Here is a 16,255-nt window from a genome sequence, read left to right as displayed (position 1 = left end):
CGAAAACCGCAGACGCGGTGGGGACAGGGCTGAGCAAAGCGAAACCGCAGACGCGGTGGGGACAGGGCTCTGTACACACGGAACAGACTAGAAGGGAAAGGCAGAGCCAGATACCCACAGGGTACTTGCAGAGAAGTAGCGAGTGGACCACAAACTCACAAACGGAAGTACAGTGACAACGAGCAGGAGTTAGGTACGAGTTCAGACTCTGCAGAAAAAGGGAAAGTACGGACATAGAGAAAAACAAAACAGGCTAGTAGAGTATTCAGACAAGAACAGACACAGCAGCAAGATACAGGAGCGGGTTCACACAGGCCTGGAAATACAGCCTCCAGGATAGGCAGAAGACAACAGGCTAGAAGATAATACAGACAGGACACAGTTCAGACACGGGAACTGATACCGAAGGCAGGAAACATAAACGGGACCTGGCATATCAGTGACCAAAGGCCAACTGACAGAACACAATGCTCAGGCAGGGATTCATTGGAGCAGCTGGGTTAAATACCAGATGGCAGACAGCAATAGGCTGAGGACGCACAAGGGGTGTGTCTGCAGCAGGTACAAAAAGCAGGAAGTGATCGGGCGCCGCCCTTAAGCAGCAGACACAGAGGCAAACAGACAGCATGGAGGGAAGCCAGGCTAGCAAACTGGACTGGAGATCAAGTGCGCGCTCTTGCACAGTGGGAGACGGACCACTATGCAAGGACGCCGCCAGGTATGTTACAATGGGTCTGGACAGGACAGACTACAGGAGATGAATAGATTGTCCAGACCGGAAGTTCCAGAGTGTCAGAGAGCTTGAAGCTAAGTTCGGCCATACTGGGTGCTCTAAGGGGAAAGAAGAGGCAGTAAAGGACTCGTTAAGCAGGACTGTAAAGTTAAAGCTGGGTTGTGGTGAAGTAGTGAGAAACAGAGGACCAGTAGAAAGAGGAAAAATGGAAAAGTGAAGATAGATGACAAAAGAGCATAGAAGGAAGGAAATTGTGTGGGAAATGCTTTGAGTTGTAAAGGAAACGTCCATAAGTCCAATTTCCCGTTCAGTAAAAAGTTTATTTTTGGATGATGGTCTCTCTCATTGAACTGTGAAACATCTGTCATATTGCATGCTAGGGAGCAAGAGACGAGCTCATGGATTCTGCCCCCCGCCATGTTACACATATGTCATGTTCATATTACAGAATATTACAATTAGGGAAAGATGTTTATAGATATTTAATCTAAAACATAAAATTAAATTACAGCGCATTATATGATTTAAACAATTTTACTAATAGATTGAGAAACAAGTGTAAAACATAAAGCTTCTTAGCACCAATGTAAAATTCATAACAGGGCCTCTACCTGCCTTGTGCCATATGGTGCAGCACATGTCAGTGACTTGTCTCCCTTGTTGTCTTTAGTTGTTAGTGGAGACTGACTAGTGCTCATCTCCCCCTTCCCTAGCCAGGGCCTAGCTCTAGGGAGATAAAGGGTTCTAGGTTCCTGTGCAACGATTGGTGGGAAACCAATATAGGGACGATAGGGGAGACAGGGTGATATCAGATCAGCCTCGGAGGTCTCTACTCCCCCTTTCCCTAGTGTCTGGGCTCCCTTCCCCTCATCCCTTCGTGTTGTACTTGTCTTTCCCACACCTTGCGTGACACCACTGCTCCATTCATTATCTATAGGGACTGCCAGAAAAAGTTGAGGACAGTCCTATGGGAAATTAATGGAGCGGCGGTCGAACATGTGCACTGCTGCTCCATTCTGACAAGGATAAAAGTTTTCCAATCTGCCGATCGGTACAGGTCTTAACTATCGGACACACAACAATTAATATGATATCGTCTACCCATTGGATAGGTGATAACTTGTTTTCACTGAAAGTTATCAAATTTGGGTCAGGAGGGCAGCAGCCAGTCTATGCATTGCAATACGTACTGAAACCACAAAACACGGATATGTGAAAACGTTCTAAGTGAAAGAAAAATAATAGCAATGCAGTCCCTTAAAAAAGTGTGTCACTAGTGGAAGCCTTCTGTAAAGGTTGTGTAAAGACATGAGGTCAGTGGGTGCTCTCGTCCGCTGGCCCAGCCGCCTTTAGAAAGACAACGTGGACCAGGGCTCATCCCCAACTGAACGCCCGGACTCCTCAACCATGGGCGGAACACTACTCAGACAACACAGGGTGAGGAAATCCCAATATTAAGGCTTTATTGGATCCTCAACAACTAATAGCATATAACACATAACCAGCACAGCACAAATTGTAACAGGCAACAGAGTCTCACCCTTCCGCTGGCTCACCAGGGTTTTAGATTCTTCGTATCTCAGATCTTCCAGGACTATGTACTCTAAACCAGTGGTCCCCTTCTTTTGGCAGGCACCCTCCCAGAAAGAAATAATGCCGGAGTTTGGAACTGAGACAGCACGGCAAAGTCTGTAACCAGGTGACTGAAATGTCCCAACCTGGGTTGCGTCCTAGGCGGTCGTTGTTCTCCCATTCGGATCCGAAGATCCTAAATTAGCTGCCTGTCTTCAAGCTAGTGCACCTGCAGTCGGGATCGACATCCCTCGGCTGAGGGCAGTAGACAAAAATCTCCCGGTCAACTGAACAGTCCTCCTGATATACCCTCAGCCCTCATTGCAGGATACCGGAGACTTCACGATTGGTGGAATAAGACTGTCTTTTCATTGGCTGGATCTCAAGTCCCATATAACCATTTTTGATTGTATTGCAGTCCAGGCAAGGGAGAGCCACATACTGATTGATATAGTCCTACAATGGAATGCTAGTAGGAGACATTCAGTTTGCAAGTTATGACATTAGAACAATGGTGGCTGAGGAAATTTACGTAGAGTCAATAATCCACATGGTAATACAATGGCATTCTAACAGGATTAAATTCCTCTGACTTTACAGAAGAGCGATAATTGCATTACCTAGGTTAACATCACCAACATCAACAAGACTCTAGAAACAATGGGTATACAAAATAGTGTCCAGCTACAGTAGATTGTAAGAACTTAACCCATGAGTGGCATATTACGAGTTCGCCACAAAATACCAAATTGTCCGGATAAATAAGAAATCATCCTATGTTGTATATAAAAGGGGTCCGTTTCGTCACAGGCTGTTTAATCCACAATCATTTATTGGTTCGCTTATATCGTATCGATCTTATATCATGAGAATATGTTGGCTTGTTTATGTCGTGTGTAGGGAAATATTGTGGAAAATGCCCTGAGATGTCTCAGGAAATCCATGGACAGATTTACATCGGTGTACACCATGGCTCTTCTGGCGTATGCCTTCACCTTATCAGGAGACAGCGAGCTGAGACATCAGACACTGAGGAAACTGGACCAGATCGCCGTAAAGAAAGGTAAAGCAGCTACTGGACAAATCACTTTTCATGAGGTCACTGCAATGAACTATGAAAAAAGTAAGAAAATAATATAGAAAGGGTTTTCCAGGATGCAAGGGTGGGTTTAGGATTTCCAATCCATGGCCGTTAAACAACCACCATTAACACGATTGTTCTGTGCCCATAGAATACCATTGTTCTTGGTTGCTCATGACGATGTGCTGACAAAAACAATGTTTTTTTCTTAAGGATTTTGTTTGTTTTTTGAGTGATCGGCAGCAAATTTAGATTAGCTTCTTATCGGGATGCAAACATTTCTAGGAACGCTTGTTTCCGATAATCTGCTATTGTAAATGCACCTTAACAAATATATACATGGAATAGAGCATCAGTGTATGACTACAGATCAGCAGGACGATGCTTCAGTCTTCTCTTCACTGCTGTTTTGGCCACAGAGATGCCCATATGAGAAGTACTGCAGCCCCGTTCATTTAAAGAAGCACTCCTCCTCCTCCTCCTCCCATCAAAGTTTTCACCCTCTTAATATACTGCAGTCATCATATTATATAGCACTGTGTACTTACTATTGCTCATTTTGCCTTTCTACCCAGATAATTCTTCTCTTTTCACTCCTCTATGTAGAAACAGGAAGTCTATTGTCCCTAAATCATTCCTCTCTTCAACTCCTGACTCAGCTGCTCCCTCCACCACCCTGCCAGGGACTTTTGCAGTGACTTATGACTTATGTCAAGTGGGCATAGGGCCGGTTGCTGAGTTCTCTTTGCTCCGCGACCCCTCTTCTAAACAGGAGTCTGACTTGTTTGTGATGTGCTGTTGGGGATCTTTCTTTACTCAATATAATAGGGCTTGTTTTTTACTGCCCTTATGATAAAACTTCTCCAAAACATAACTTCAAAAAGATCTCCTCTGATCTAGGCTGGATTTCCTCCAACAGATTTATTTTTCATAATATTCTATGTATATTGCTGCTCTTCTTTTAAATGACCACTTCTCTAAAACACCATCTAAATAATGTATATACAGCTCTGGTAAAAATTAAGAGAACACTGCACAGTTTTCTAAAAATCCCCATCTCTACATGTCGGACAGCCATTCCAACCAAAGTCCACCTCATTCTACTTAATGTGCTTCTGATTAGGTGATCACCTCAACCAAATCTTATGTAACGAGTGTAAGGCGGCGGTGTTCACACAGTGCAGTATCTGAGACCGTGACCCAAGCAAGTCCAACATAAGCAGCTTTTATTCAGCAACTCATGGGTAAAACATAAAGTCCTCTGGTTTGCAGTCGGGTTAACATAAGTCCATAAACAACGGTTGCCGGGGACAACGGCCGCGCCGGGCCGCTCAGAGCCTGACGGGTGCAGAGCCTTCCCAGGCATGGGGTCAGCTGCACACAGGTCCACAGAGCTTTTCTGCTATGCTCCTAGCAGGTCCCAACACTGAACAACCCTAATCCTTAGTGCAGGGGTTTTAAAGGACCTGTGGCAAGAGCCACTGGAAAACCCGGGTTGGAGGGAGGAGGCCGTCCCACTGCCTTCCTGTAGCCTCCTCCAAGAAATGAAGGCCCAGCCGGGTTTTACTTAATCTGCCTTAGCCAGATAGCCTGACCAGGTCAGTGCTCACCTTCATTCCTGCATTGCAGACGCAGCTGTGTCTGTGACTGAAATGAACTCCAACGGGTTTAATAGGTCTCTGTACACATTCTGGGGGATATATAACGTCCCTCGTATACGATCCCCGTCACTGCCTCCCACGAGGGAAAGTATAAAAAACACTGCTGTGGTCTTCACAATCCTTTTGCAATAGGACAAGCTGGATGGCAAAATAAGTGCTAGGAATAGCCCAAAAGTAATTTGAATGAAAAAATAACTTTTAACCATGCCAAAGGAGTTGAAAAGAAAAGTCTTGAGGAAAATGGTAATTAGTCTTACCGGTAATTGTATTTCCAGGAGTTCATCCTGACAGCACCATGGAGGACGTCCTTCTTATCCTTACAGGGTCAGGAAACACAGAGGTTAAAAGCCCTCCCATTCCTCCACCTCTCAGTGTTATTTCTAAGTACCACACCAGGATGGTTGCAACAAACAAAAAAATGTTTTATTACAATTCTATATAACAATGTTACTTCACACTGTACATAACATGAAAAGGGAGGGAACTAACCGTGCTGTCAGGATGGACTCCTGGAAATACAATTACCGGTAAGACTAAGTACCTTTTTCCAGGACGTCCCCCTGACAGCACCATGGAGAATACCAAAGTATTGATTTTAGGGTGTGACCACAGCATGGAGAACTTTCCTACCAAACGCCATTCTCTGACTGGCTTCAACGTCTAGCTTGTAATGTCTGGAAAATGTACTTAGGTTAGACCAAGTTGCGGCCGTACAAATCTGCTCCACCGAGGCCCCCCCTCTCTCTGCCCAAGAAGTGGCCATTGATCGATTCGAATAAGCCCTCAATTCGACAGGAGGAGACTTTCCTTCTGCCACATAGGCTAGATCTATAGTAGACTTAATCCACCTGGCAATTGTCTTTTTTTTACGCTTTTTTACCTCTATTTCTACCCCCAAATTGGACAAACAAGTAGTGATCTTTTCTCCAACCTTGGGTGGCCTCTAAATAAGTGATGACTGCTTGTCTAACAGAAGACTTCCTTTTGATTTTTAGGATTTTGGCAGAAGGACGGAAGTACCACTTCCTGATTTATATTATGGGTAGAAGCAACCTTGGGTAAAAAGGATGGATCGAATCTAAGAACAATTTTATCTATTATGAATCTGTAAGTACAGGTCCTTTGTGGATAAGGCCTGTATCTCCCCCACCCTTATAGCAGTTGTAATTGCTACCAGGAAAGCTGTCTTAAAGGTGAGTCTGCCTATAGACAAGTCCTTGGACGGCTCGTATGGATGTTTACAAAAAGCATTAAGTACAAGATTGAGGTCCCAGGAAGCAACAGATCTCTTAAGCCAAGGTCTCAATCTCTGAACCGCCTTGGAAAACCTAGCTATCCAAGGTTTCACTGCCAATTACGTATCAAAGAATACGCTCAGGGCAGAGACCTGGACTCTTAGAGTACTTGGTTTTAAACCCCTGTTAAATCCGGCCTGCAAAAAATCCAAAATCTTAGGGATATTTGGGTTAGAAACATCAATAGCTGAATCCCCACATTGTGAGCAGAATTTTTTCCAAATTTTACTATATATGGCCGAGGTGACCGGTTTTCGACTGGCCTGTAGGGTTGTTATCACCTGATCAGAAAGACCCCTGGACTTCAAGATCTGCCTTTCAGCATCCATGCCGTTGTTAGAACCTTGCTCTTAGGTTTTTTCCTTTGCTGGTCACATGACCTTGTTGGCCTATTTAATCCTGCTCCGCCCTTCTGGCTTTGCTGGACTTCATTCTATAACTACTTTCTAGCTAGCCTGTGCTCTGTATCTAACTCTGTTAGTTTGCTTGGTCTACGGACCTCTATGTTCTATATATTTTGTTTGTTCGTCTGTCTGCTACTATTTCTGTTAGGAGGTGTCCAATTTTCCTCCCAGTCCTTAGTACTTGTAGGGATTCCTTCCCCACATCTATAGGTCTCCGTACAGACTAGCTTAGGACTTTAGCAGGTCTGATCGCAGGATCAGGTTCCCTGTTACATCGTAGGGATTCAGCTGAGTTCTATCGTAGGGACAGATCTCCTCTCTTTCCTTAGCTCTGGTAGCAGAACATAACAGTAAGTCCAGCCTGCAAATTCTCTAAGGAAAGATTTTTCTGTTCCATCATGGTGTCGGTTCAGGATTTGGCTCATCGCCTGCAGGGACTCTCTCTGGAGGTGGCCGAGCTCCGTCAGCACGTGAGTAACTGTCCTGGAGCACATTTCTTGGAGCCTAAGGTATGTTTGCCGGATTTATTTTTTGGTGAACACCGAGAATTTTTTTCATTTAAAAATGCTTGCTTATTGTATTTTCGTTTGAGACCCAAGTCCTCTGGGGATGAATCCCAGCGCATAGGGTTCATAATGTCACTTTTGCGCAAAGAGCCTCAGGAGTGGGCCTTTTCTTTGCAACCTAGTGATACATGCTTCAGATCAGTGGATAGTTTTTTTTCTGCTTTGGGACTATTATATGATGATCCTGACCGTGTCGCATCAGCTGAGACTGAGTTGAGACGTTTGAAACAGGGATCAGGTAATGTGGAAAAATATTGTACTCATTTCCGTCGTTGGTCTACTCAAACAGGGTGGAACGATTCTGCTCTGAAAAGTCTATTTCTTGCTGGGCTCAATGAAAGGGTTAAAGACCTGCTAATTGCTTATCCTACACCTGAAGATTTGCAACAGGCTATGCAATTAGCTATACGGGTGGATAGGAGACTGCGTGCAAGGGTTAATGAGAGCAAATCCTCTGCTATGTCAGTTTCTGGTTATGAGAATGTGTGTACTAACAGTGGTGAACCGATGGAGATTGGATCGGTGGCACCTCGCTCTCAAGAAAAAGACCGTAGATTTTTTGAAGGCTTGTGTTTCTATTGCGGAAAATCTGGTCATTTGATTAAAGGCTGTGAGCTTCGTATGAAGAAAGAAAAAAAAATGGTCAGTCATGCCCGTATTGCCTGTTTAAATTCCAAGGGTGTATTTTTAGCTGCTTCCACGATTGCTCAGGAAAAATTAATGGAATTTCGGGTGTTTGTTGATTGCGGGTCTACTCTGAATGTAATTGATGGGGGATTCTTGGAAAGACTCAATTTAAAACCCGAACCTTTATCATCCCCCATTGCTGTGGTTTCTGTGGATGGTTCCCCTTTGAAGAATATTACTCTCAAGGTCTGTGAATTTCCTCTCACTATTAATGGTGTTCACCATGAGAAATTGGATTTGGTAGTTTTGAATAACTTGCCTTCTCCAGTAATATTGGGATTGCCCTGGTTAAAATTTCACAATCCTGTACTGGATTGGTCTACCAGTGAAATTAAATCCTGGAGCCATAAATGTTATGACAAGTGTTGTAACGGGCGTATTGCAGCTTTGGATAGGGGAGAATTGCCTGTTCCTATTCAGGATTTTTGGAGAGTTTTTTCTGAGAAGGAATCGCAGGTTTTGCCTCCCCATAGAGACTATGATTGTTCTATTGAATTTGTCCCTGGAGCGACTCTTCCTAAAAGTCGTTTATTTAACCTTACTATTCCTGAGAGGAAGGCTTTGGAGGAATACATACAGACAAGTTTGGCCGCCGGTCACATTAGGCCTTCTAAGTCTCCTGTGGCGGTTGGATTTTTTTTTGTAAAAAAAAAGGACGGCGGTTTACATCCTTGTCTGGATTTTCGTGAGATTAACAAAATTACTGTACGCAATCCTTACCCACTGCCATTGATTCCTGATCTGTTTAACCAGTTAATGGGGGCCAAGTGGTTCTCTAAAATTGACCTTAAGGGGGCATACAATCTGTTGCGCATGAAGGAGGGTGACGAATGGAAGACTGCTTTTAACACTCCTGTGGGTCATTTTGAGAATCTGGTTATGCCTTTTGGTCTTACTAATGCTCCTGCATTTTTTCAGAATCTTATTAATGACATCCTTAGATCTTTGATCGGCAAAAATGTGGTTGTGTATTTGGATGACATTTTGATTTATTCGCTGGATCTGGAGTCTCATTGGCGGAGCGTACGTGAGGTATTACAGTTATTAATGGACAATTCGCTTTTTGCTAAGCTGGAGAAATGTGAGTTCGCTGTACAGAGAATTCGTTTTTTGGGTTACATTATCTCCAGCGATGGTTTTGAGATGGACCCGGTGAAAGTTCAAGCTGTACAGGAATGGCCTAGGCCTATTGGTTTGAAATCGATACAGAGGTTTTTAGGTTTCGCCAATTATTACAGAAAATTCATAAAAATATTTTCTAGTATTGTCAAACCTCTGACCGATCTCACCAGGAATGGTGCTGATGCGGTTCAGTGGTCTTCTGAGGCCATTGAAGCTTTTGTGTATCTCAAGGAGAGGTTCACCTCTGCTCCCATCCTTATGCAGCCTGATGTGACTAAGCCGTTTTTGGTTGAGGTTGATGCTTCCTCTGTGGGGGTTGGCGCAGTATTGTCTCAGGATAACGGGGATGGATTACATCCCTGTGCCTTTTTTTCAAAAAAATTTTCGGAGACTGAACTGAATTACGATATTGGTAATCGGGAATTGCTGGCTATTAAACTCGCATTTGAACACTGGCGCCACTTCTTGGAAGGTGCGGAATTTCCCGTTCAGGTTCTTACGGATCATAAAAATCTGATATATCTTGATGCTGCCAAGCGCCTGAATGCCCGTCAGGCTAGGTGGGCACTGTTTTTCTCGCGGTTTAATTTCTCCGTTACTTACATCCCTGGTACTAAGAATGTTAAGGCGGATGCCTTGTCTCGCAGTTTTTCTCCCATAGTCGGTGCTGAGAAAGAGGAGAACATTTTACAAGAAGGTGTTGTGATAGCTGCTTTGGACTCCGTTTTGGAAGATGAGATTCTTAAAGCACAGGAGAATGCCCCATCTAACACTCCTCATGGGAGGTTGTTTGTGCCTGGGACCTTTAGGAGAGATTTGTTTGTTGAGTGTCACGAGTCTCGGTTGGCAGGTCATCCCGGAATCTCTGAGACCAAGAGACTGGTGGGTCGCAGTTTTTGGTGGCCTGGATGGCAGAAGGAGGTCATTAAGTGGGTGCGTCAATGTACTATATGTGCTAGATCTAAGTCCTCACATACTCCTGCTGCGGGGTTGCTTTGTCCTTTGGAGGTTCCCAGTGCTCCTTGGACACATTTGGCTATGGACTTTATAACTGACCTTCCCCCCTCTGAGGGTTTTACTGTTATCTGGGTGGTTGTGGACCGTTTTAGCAAGATGTGTCACTTGGTTCCCTTCGTCAAACTGCCCTGCGCTAAAACTCTCGCTAAGGCCTTTGTCAAGGAAATTGTCAGACTTCATGGCGTTCCTACTGACATTGTTTCTGATAGGGGTCCTCAGTTCGTGGCTCGTTTTTGGCGTGCCTTTTGTGACAGGTTGGGAGTTCATTTGTCGTTCTCGTCCGGATATCATCCTGAATCTAATGGCCAGACAGAAAGGAAAAACCAGGATGTTGAGCAGTTCTTGCGTTGTTTTGTGGCAGACAATCAAGAGGGGTGGTCTGAGTTTCTGCCACTTGCTGAATTTGCTCTGAACAATCATACATCTTCTTCTGCTGGTTGTTCGCCTTTTTTTTGTTGTTCTGGGAGACATCCGTCGTTTGGGTCGTTCTCCAAGTTGGGATCTGCCGTGCCTGAGGAGGAGAATTTTTCCGGTGATTTGGAGAGAGTTTGGACGGATGTGCGTGGTAATCTTCAGGAGGCCAACAGAAAATCTAAAGACTACTTTGATAGGAAACGACAGGAGGTTTTGTTCGCTGTTGGTGACATGGTTTGGTTGTCCTCTAGGAATCTGCGGTTGAGGATTCCTTCTAAGAAATTGGGTCCCAAGTTTGTAGGGCCCTTTAAGGTGCTTCAGGTTGTCAACCAATCTGCTGTTAGGTTGGAGGTTCCTACCTCCTGGAGAATTAATACGGTATTTCATGTCTCTCTGTTAAAAAAAGCTGTTGTGTCGGATGGTGACGCCTCTGCCTCTGTTCCTCCGGTGGTGGAGGACGGGGAATATGAAATTTCTCGCATCCTTAACTCTAGACGGTATAGAGGTAGTTTGCAGTATCTTGTGGCCTGGAAAGGTTTCGGACCCGAGGATAACTCTTGGGTGAGGTCAGATGATGTTTCCGCGTCCAGACTTATCAGAGCGTTTCACAGGAGATTTCCTGATAAGCCTGGTCCTAGGGGATCTGGAGGATCCTTTTAGAAGGGGGGGTACTGTTAGAACCTTGCTCTTAGGTTTTTTCCTTTGCTGGTCACATGACCTTGTTGGCCTATTTAATCCTGCTCCGCCCTTCTGGCTTTGCTGGACTTCATTGTATAACTACTTTCTAGCTAGCCTGTGCTCTGTATCTAACTCTGTTAGTTTGCTTGGTCTACGGACCTCTATGTTCTATATATTTTATTTGTTCGTCTGTCTGCTACTATTTCTGTTAGGAGGTGTCCCATTTTCCTCCCAGTCCTTAGTACTTGTAGGGATTCCTTCCCCACATCTATAGGTCTCCGTACAGACTAGCTTAGGACTTTAGCAGGTCTGATCGCAGGATCAGGTTCCCTGTTACATCGTAGGGATTCAGCTGAGTTCTATCGTAGGGACAGATCTCCTCTCTTTCCTTAGCTCTGGTAGCAGAACATAACAGCCGTAAGATGCAATCTGTCTACTTCCTGGTAGAACAGAGGACCCTGATGGAGAAGGTCCTTCCTCAAGGGAAGCTGGACAGGGTCTTCTAGTGCCATCTTGGCCAATAGAGGAAACCAGCTCCTCTTCAGCCAAAAGGGCACTACCAGTATTATCCTTGCCTGGTCTTCCTGCACTTTCCTTAGTACCCTCGGTATCAGAGCTAACGGAGGGAATGCATACAACAGGCCCCTGTTCCATTGCTGGGATAGGGCATCTATTCCTTCCGGATTGTCTAGCAGATTTAGGGAATAGAATCTCCTGACCTTGGTATTTTCTCTGCTTGCAAAGAGGTCTATTTCTGGAGAACCCCAACGATGAGTAAGGTCGAGGAAGACCTGCATATTCAGTTCCCACTCTGTGGGACATATCCTTTGTCTGCTCAGGAAGTCTGCTATCTTATTCTGAGCCCCTGCTAAGTGTACAGCTGTTATAGATAGGGCTATTCTTTCTATCCAAAGAAACATCTTTGTAGAAAGGCTCTTCAGTAAGGGGAGTCTTGGGCTACCCTGATGCTGCAGAAAAGCCACCACTGTTGTGTTGTCTTCCCAGAAATAATGGTCTGTTCTGGCGGAGAACTTCCCACACGGCTCGTAATTCCCGATAATTTGAGGACCTTGCACGAATTTCTGGGGACCAGGTTCCCTGAAAGAGCTTCCCTTCTATGTGGGCGCCCCACCCTGACTGACTGGCGTCGGTGATAATTACTATGGCTGGAGAGGGGATCCAAGCTACTCCCACCTGGAGGTTTTTTGGAAGCGTCCACCACACTAGGGACCTTCTTACCACTCTGGAAAGGGGCATTACTTTGTCCAAGGATATCTGACGCCTGTCCCAAGCCGACAGAATGGTTCTTTGTAGATGTCGAGCATGAAACTGGCTCCATCTGACACATGGAATGCAGGCTGTCATCAGTCCCAGGATCCTCATTGCACTTCTGATGGAGCAATGATTCCTTGGAAACTGAATAATCTCTCTTCTCAGTGACCTCTGCTTTTCTACAGGTAGAAATGAGGTTCTTAGGAAAGAATCCAGAGTAACTCCCAGGAAGTTTTTTCTTTCCCCGGGAACTAGGTCTGATTTGTCCCAATTTATCAGCCAACCCAACTCCTGGAGGGTGGAAATGGTTATCCTAACATGGTCTAGAAGCTCCTGACGAAACCCCCCCACCAAAAGGAAATCGTCGAGGTAAAGGACTATGATGATTCCCAAATGTCTTAAATGGGCTACTACTTCTGTTATCAGCTTTGTAAACACCCGAGGGGCTGAGGCCAGACCAAAGGGGAGACATCTGAATTGAAAATGGTGGATTTGATTTCCCACTTTTATAGCAAATCTCAAACATTTTTGATCGATGGGATGGATGGGGACATGGCAGTACGCTTTCTGGAGGTCTAAGGTACACATCACGGCCCCTCTGTCTATCAGGGGAATGGTAGACCGAACTGATTCCATCTTGAATCGTTTGTATCTCACCCAGTGGTTTAACGGTTTTAGGTTTATTATTATACGCGTCTCGCCTGAGGGTTTCTTGATGGAAAAGAGTCTTGAGTAGTGTCCCTGGGGCCTCTCTACCCGGGGAACTGGACTTATGGCCCCTATTTTTAAGAGTTTCTGTACTTCTAACCACATGGGTGAAGTACTGGACACTGGCTGAGGATTGGTGAGAATAAACCTCTCTGGGGGTAACTGGGTAAATTCGATTTTGTATCCTGAGGATTCGGTCTTTAGAATCCGAGGATTCTGTGATATTTTTTGCCAGCCTCTGAGGAACGACATCAGACGACCCCCAACGCGTATGGCGTCACTACTTCCTCGAGCCGGATGCTGAACTAAAGGGGAGCCTTCTGCCCCTGTTCCCCTTGGGGTAACTCCATCTACCGGACTTTCCTTTACCCTTATAATCTGGCTTATGCGAGGGGCGGGCTCTCTGAAAGGGCTGGTACCTATGAGGCTCATCCTCGGGAAACCCTTTGTTTTTATCAGACGCTTTTTCTAAGATGTCGTCTAATACTGGCCCAAATACCCTATCTCCTGAAAAAGGAATGGAGCATAATTTATTCTTTGGCTGGTTATCCCCAGACCAGGTTTTCAACCAGATAACCCGTCTGGTTGCATTAGGTAAGGCGCTGTTTCTGGCTGCAAATCTAACGGACTATGCCGAAGCGTCGGCCATGATACCTGTAGTCATCTTAAGGAGGGGAAGGGATCTGAGAATAGCTTCTCTAGGAGCTTTTGATGTTAACTGCTCCTCCAGATCTTCTACCCACAAACACATTGATCTGGCTACAGAGGTGGCAGCAATATTAGTTTTTATGATAGCCGCCGACGTCTCCCAGGCTCTTTTCAGAAGGCCATCCGCCTTTCTGTCCATGGGATCCTTCAGGCTGGACGAATCCTCAAAGGGGATTGAAGTTTTCTTGACCACCTTTGCAATAGGAACGTCAATCCTGGGAATCTCTTCCCAGGGCTTAATGTCCTCTGGCTCAAAGGGAAGGCGTAATCTAAAGTCTCGTGGAATTACAAGTCTTTTCTCTACGTCTTCCCATTCTTCCAAGATCATGGAACGGATGCGTTGGTGGGCTAGCGGAGCATTTATCCGAAGATAGGGGAACAGCACTGTGGAAATTAGGAGGCGACCTTTTGACTATTACTGGTGGGTTACCCTCTTCCCCCCCAGATAGTCCTAGCCCCACTCACATGTACAACTGGTGGTTCAGCTGGGGTCTCTGCCTTTCCTAAATCCTCCATTATGCAGTCTCCAGCACAGCAGGGAAGCCAGACACAGGCAAGCGCTTTTATACTTACCTGTCTGAAGTCTTCCTTGCCTTTTGAGTTCCATCCCGGAACGCACGCCGACTGCCGCTTTCAAATTTCGCGCTCTGCCTTGCGCACACTCCCGTGACATCACCGGAAGTGCGCGCACACGTGGCCGGAACCAGGTGTGGAGGCAGGTGCCGGAACCGAGAGCCCTCGCCGGAGGGAAGCGGCTCCTGGGTCAGCAGCAGCGCTGCACTGACCAGGCTGAGGAACCCCCGTTCAGGGGCTGCCAGCCGTGGGCTTCTTCCCAGGAGGAAGGGGAAGATCTGGGCCGCCCGATCTCCTGAGCCCGCATGCAGGTACGCTCTTCTGCACACCACACCTCTCTGTCCTCACAGGGACAAGAAAAACACTGAGGGGTGGAGGGAGGGGTTGGGCTTTTAACCTCTGTGTTTCCTGTCCCTGTAAGGATAAGAAGGACGTCCTCCATGGTGCTGTCAGGGGGACGTCCTGGAAAAGAAGGGCTCAATTCTGGCTTTACTAGCAGAGGGATACAGTGAGCGTCATGTTGCCTCCATCCTTAAAATTTCGAAGACTGCAGTCCATTACAACAAGGTCAAGCAGCAGACATTGGGGACAACAAAGCTACAGACCGGCAGAGGGCAAAAGCGACTCTCCACTGACCGGGATGACCGTCATCTTATTTGAATGTCACTCAGAAGCCGCAGGATGAAATCAAGTGACCTGCAAAAGGAATGGCAAATGGCAGCTGGGGTGAAGTGCACGGCAAGAACAGTTCATAACAGGCTCCTAGAGGCAGGCCTCAAGTCATGTAAATGTGGCACCCCTGAGGGTTCAGTCGCCACAGAGGTACTGCACCTCACCTGAGGTGTGGTGTCTCCCTTCTCTCAGGTAAGGAGGGAGAGCTGCACGGAACCTCAAACACCTGCATCCAACACCACACTGCTCCAGGCCGGCTGGAAGAGCAACATGCAGAGCGCAGCTGCTGAGCCCTGACACTGGCTGGAGTAGGGGGGAACCCAAAGTTAGGGGGAACCAATAGTGGGTGTGGGTGGAGAAAGCACTGATACAGTAGATATAAAAAAGAAAGACATCTTAGTTCAGATGAGCCTAGTCGAGTAAGGAGTGGAGTTTTAGTGAGGGCTGTTCAGAGGAACAGTCCGGGAGCAGAGGCTCAGCAGGAGCTCGCTCCACAAGTTAGGGCCCAGGATAGAGGCCCCGGAGGGGATCAGGGAGTAGGCTCTGTTCTAAGGAAAGGATCCCAGGGGGTACGGCGCGTGCAGGACGGCACCCGTACGCACCGCTCCTGCCAGGTGTCAGGAGGGATCGGTTGCTTCACTCTAATCCCCAGGGTGTCAGCTTGGTCCCGGATCCGACGTACAGGAAGGACTTCAGCATACCCGAGAGGGATTGAGAGTGGGCAGCGTAGGGCAGCGGTGAGAAGGACCAAATGTGAAGACGGTCAAAGTAGGAACACGTGAAAGTGGGGTTCCACCAGGCATTCCTAAGCTGCTTGAGGAAGGACTGAACCCCTGCCCGGTGAACGCAGCGCGACGAGGGAGGCCTTCACCTGTAAAGTGCACTTGTGAATTGCCTAAAAACTGTAAGTAAAACCTTGGACGACTGCATCGAACAGCCTCTGTCTGTTTCTTCACCGGCGCCATTATTCCTCACCGCACCACAACGCTCAGCGCAGCCTTCCATCTATCTACACTGCCCTGAGGCCCACTCCACCTGTGGGGAGCCATTCCATCACAAGCTGCCATACCATCCGCCTCAGAGGACTGTTGC

The 16,255-nt window shown here is 46.4% G+C and overlaps 1 protein-coding gene across 1 annotated transcript in view; it reads left to right on the top strand.

The window, feature by feature from the left end:
* Nucleotides 1–16,255, top strand: part of LOC141273387 (alpha-1-macroglobulin-like) — a 352,694-nt gene that overhangs the window by 315,262 nt on the left and 21,177 nt on the right. Inside the window, exon 28 of the mRNA XM_073685148.1 lies at nt 3,206–3,368. Within this exon, the coding sequence (XP_073541249.1) occupies nt 3,206–3,368 (163 nt within the window). The remainder of the gene's footprint in view (nt 1–3,205; nt 3,369–16,255) is intronic.

This window comes from Phyllobates terribilis, unplaced genomic scaffold (assembly GCF_046119375.1).
Source record: "Phyllobates terribilis strain yellow unplaced genomic scaffold, ASM4611937v1 Scaffold_5__5_contigs__length_657084704, whole genome shotgun sequence".
NCBI classification, from domain to species: domain Eukaryota; kingdom Metazoa; phylum Chordata; class Amphibia; order Anura; family Dendrobatidae; genus Phyllobates; species Phyllobates terribilis.
This window is presented reverse-complemented; position numbering and strand designations above follow the sequence as displayed.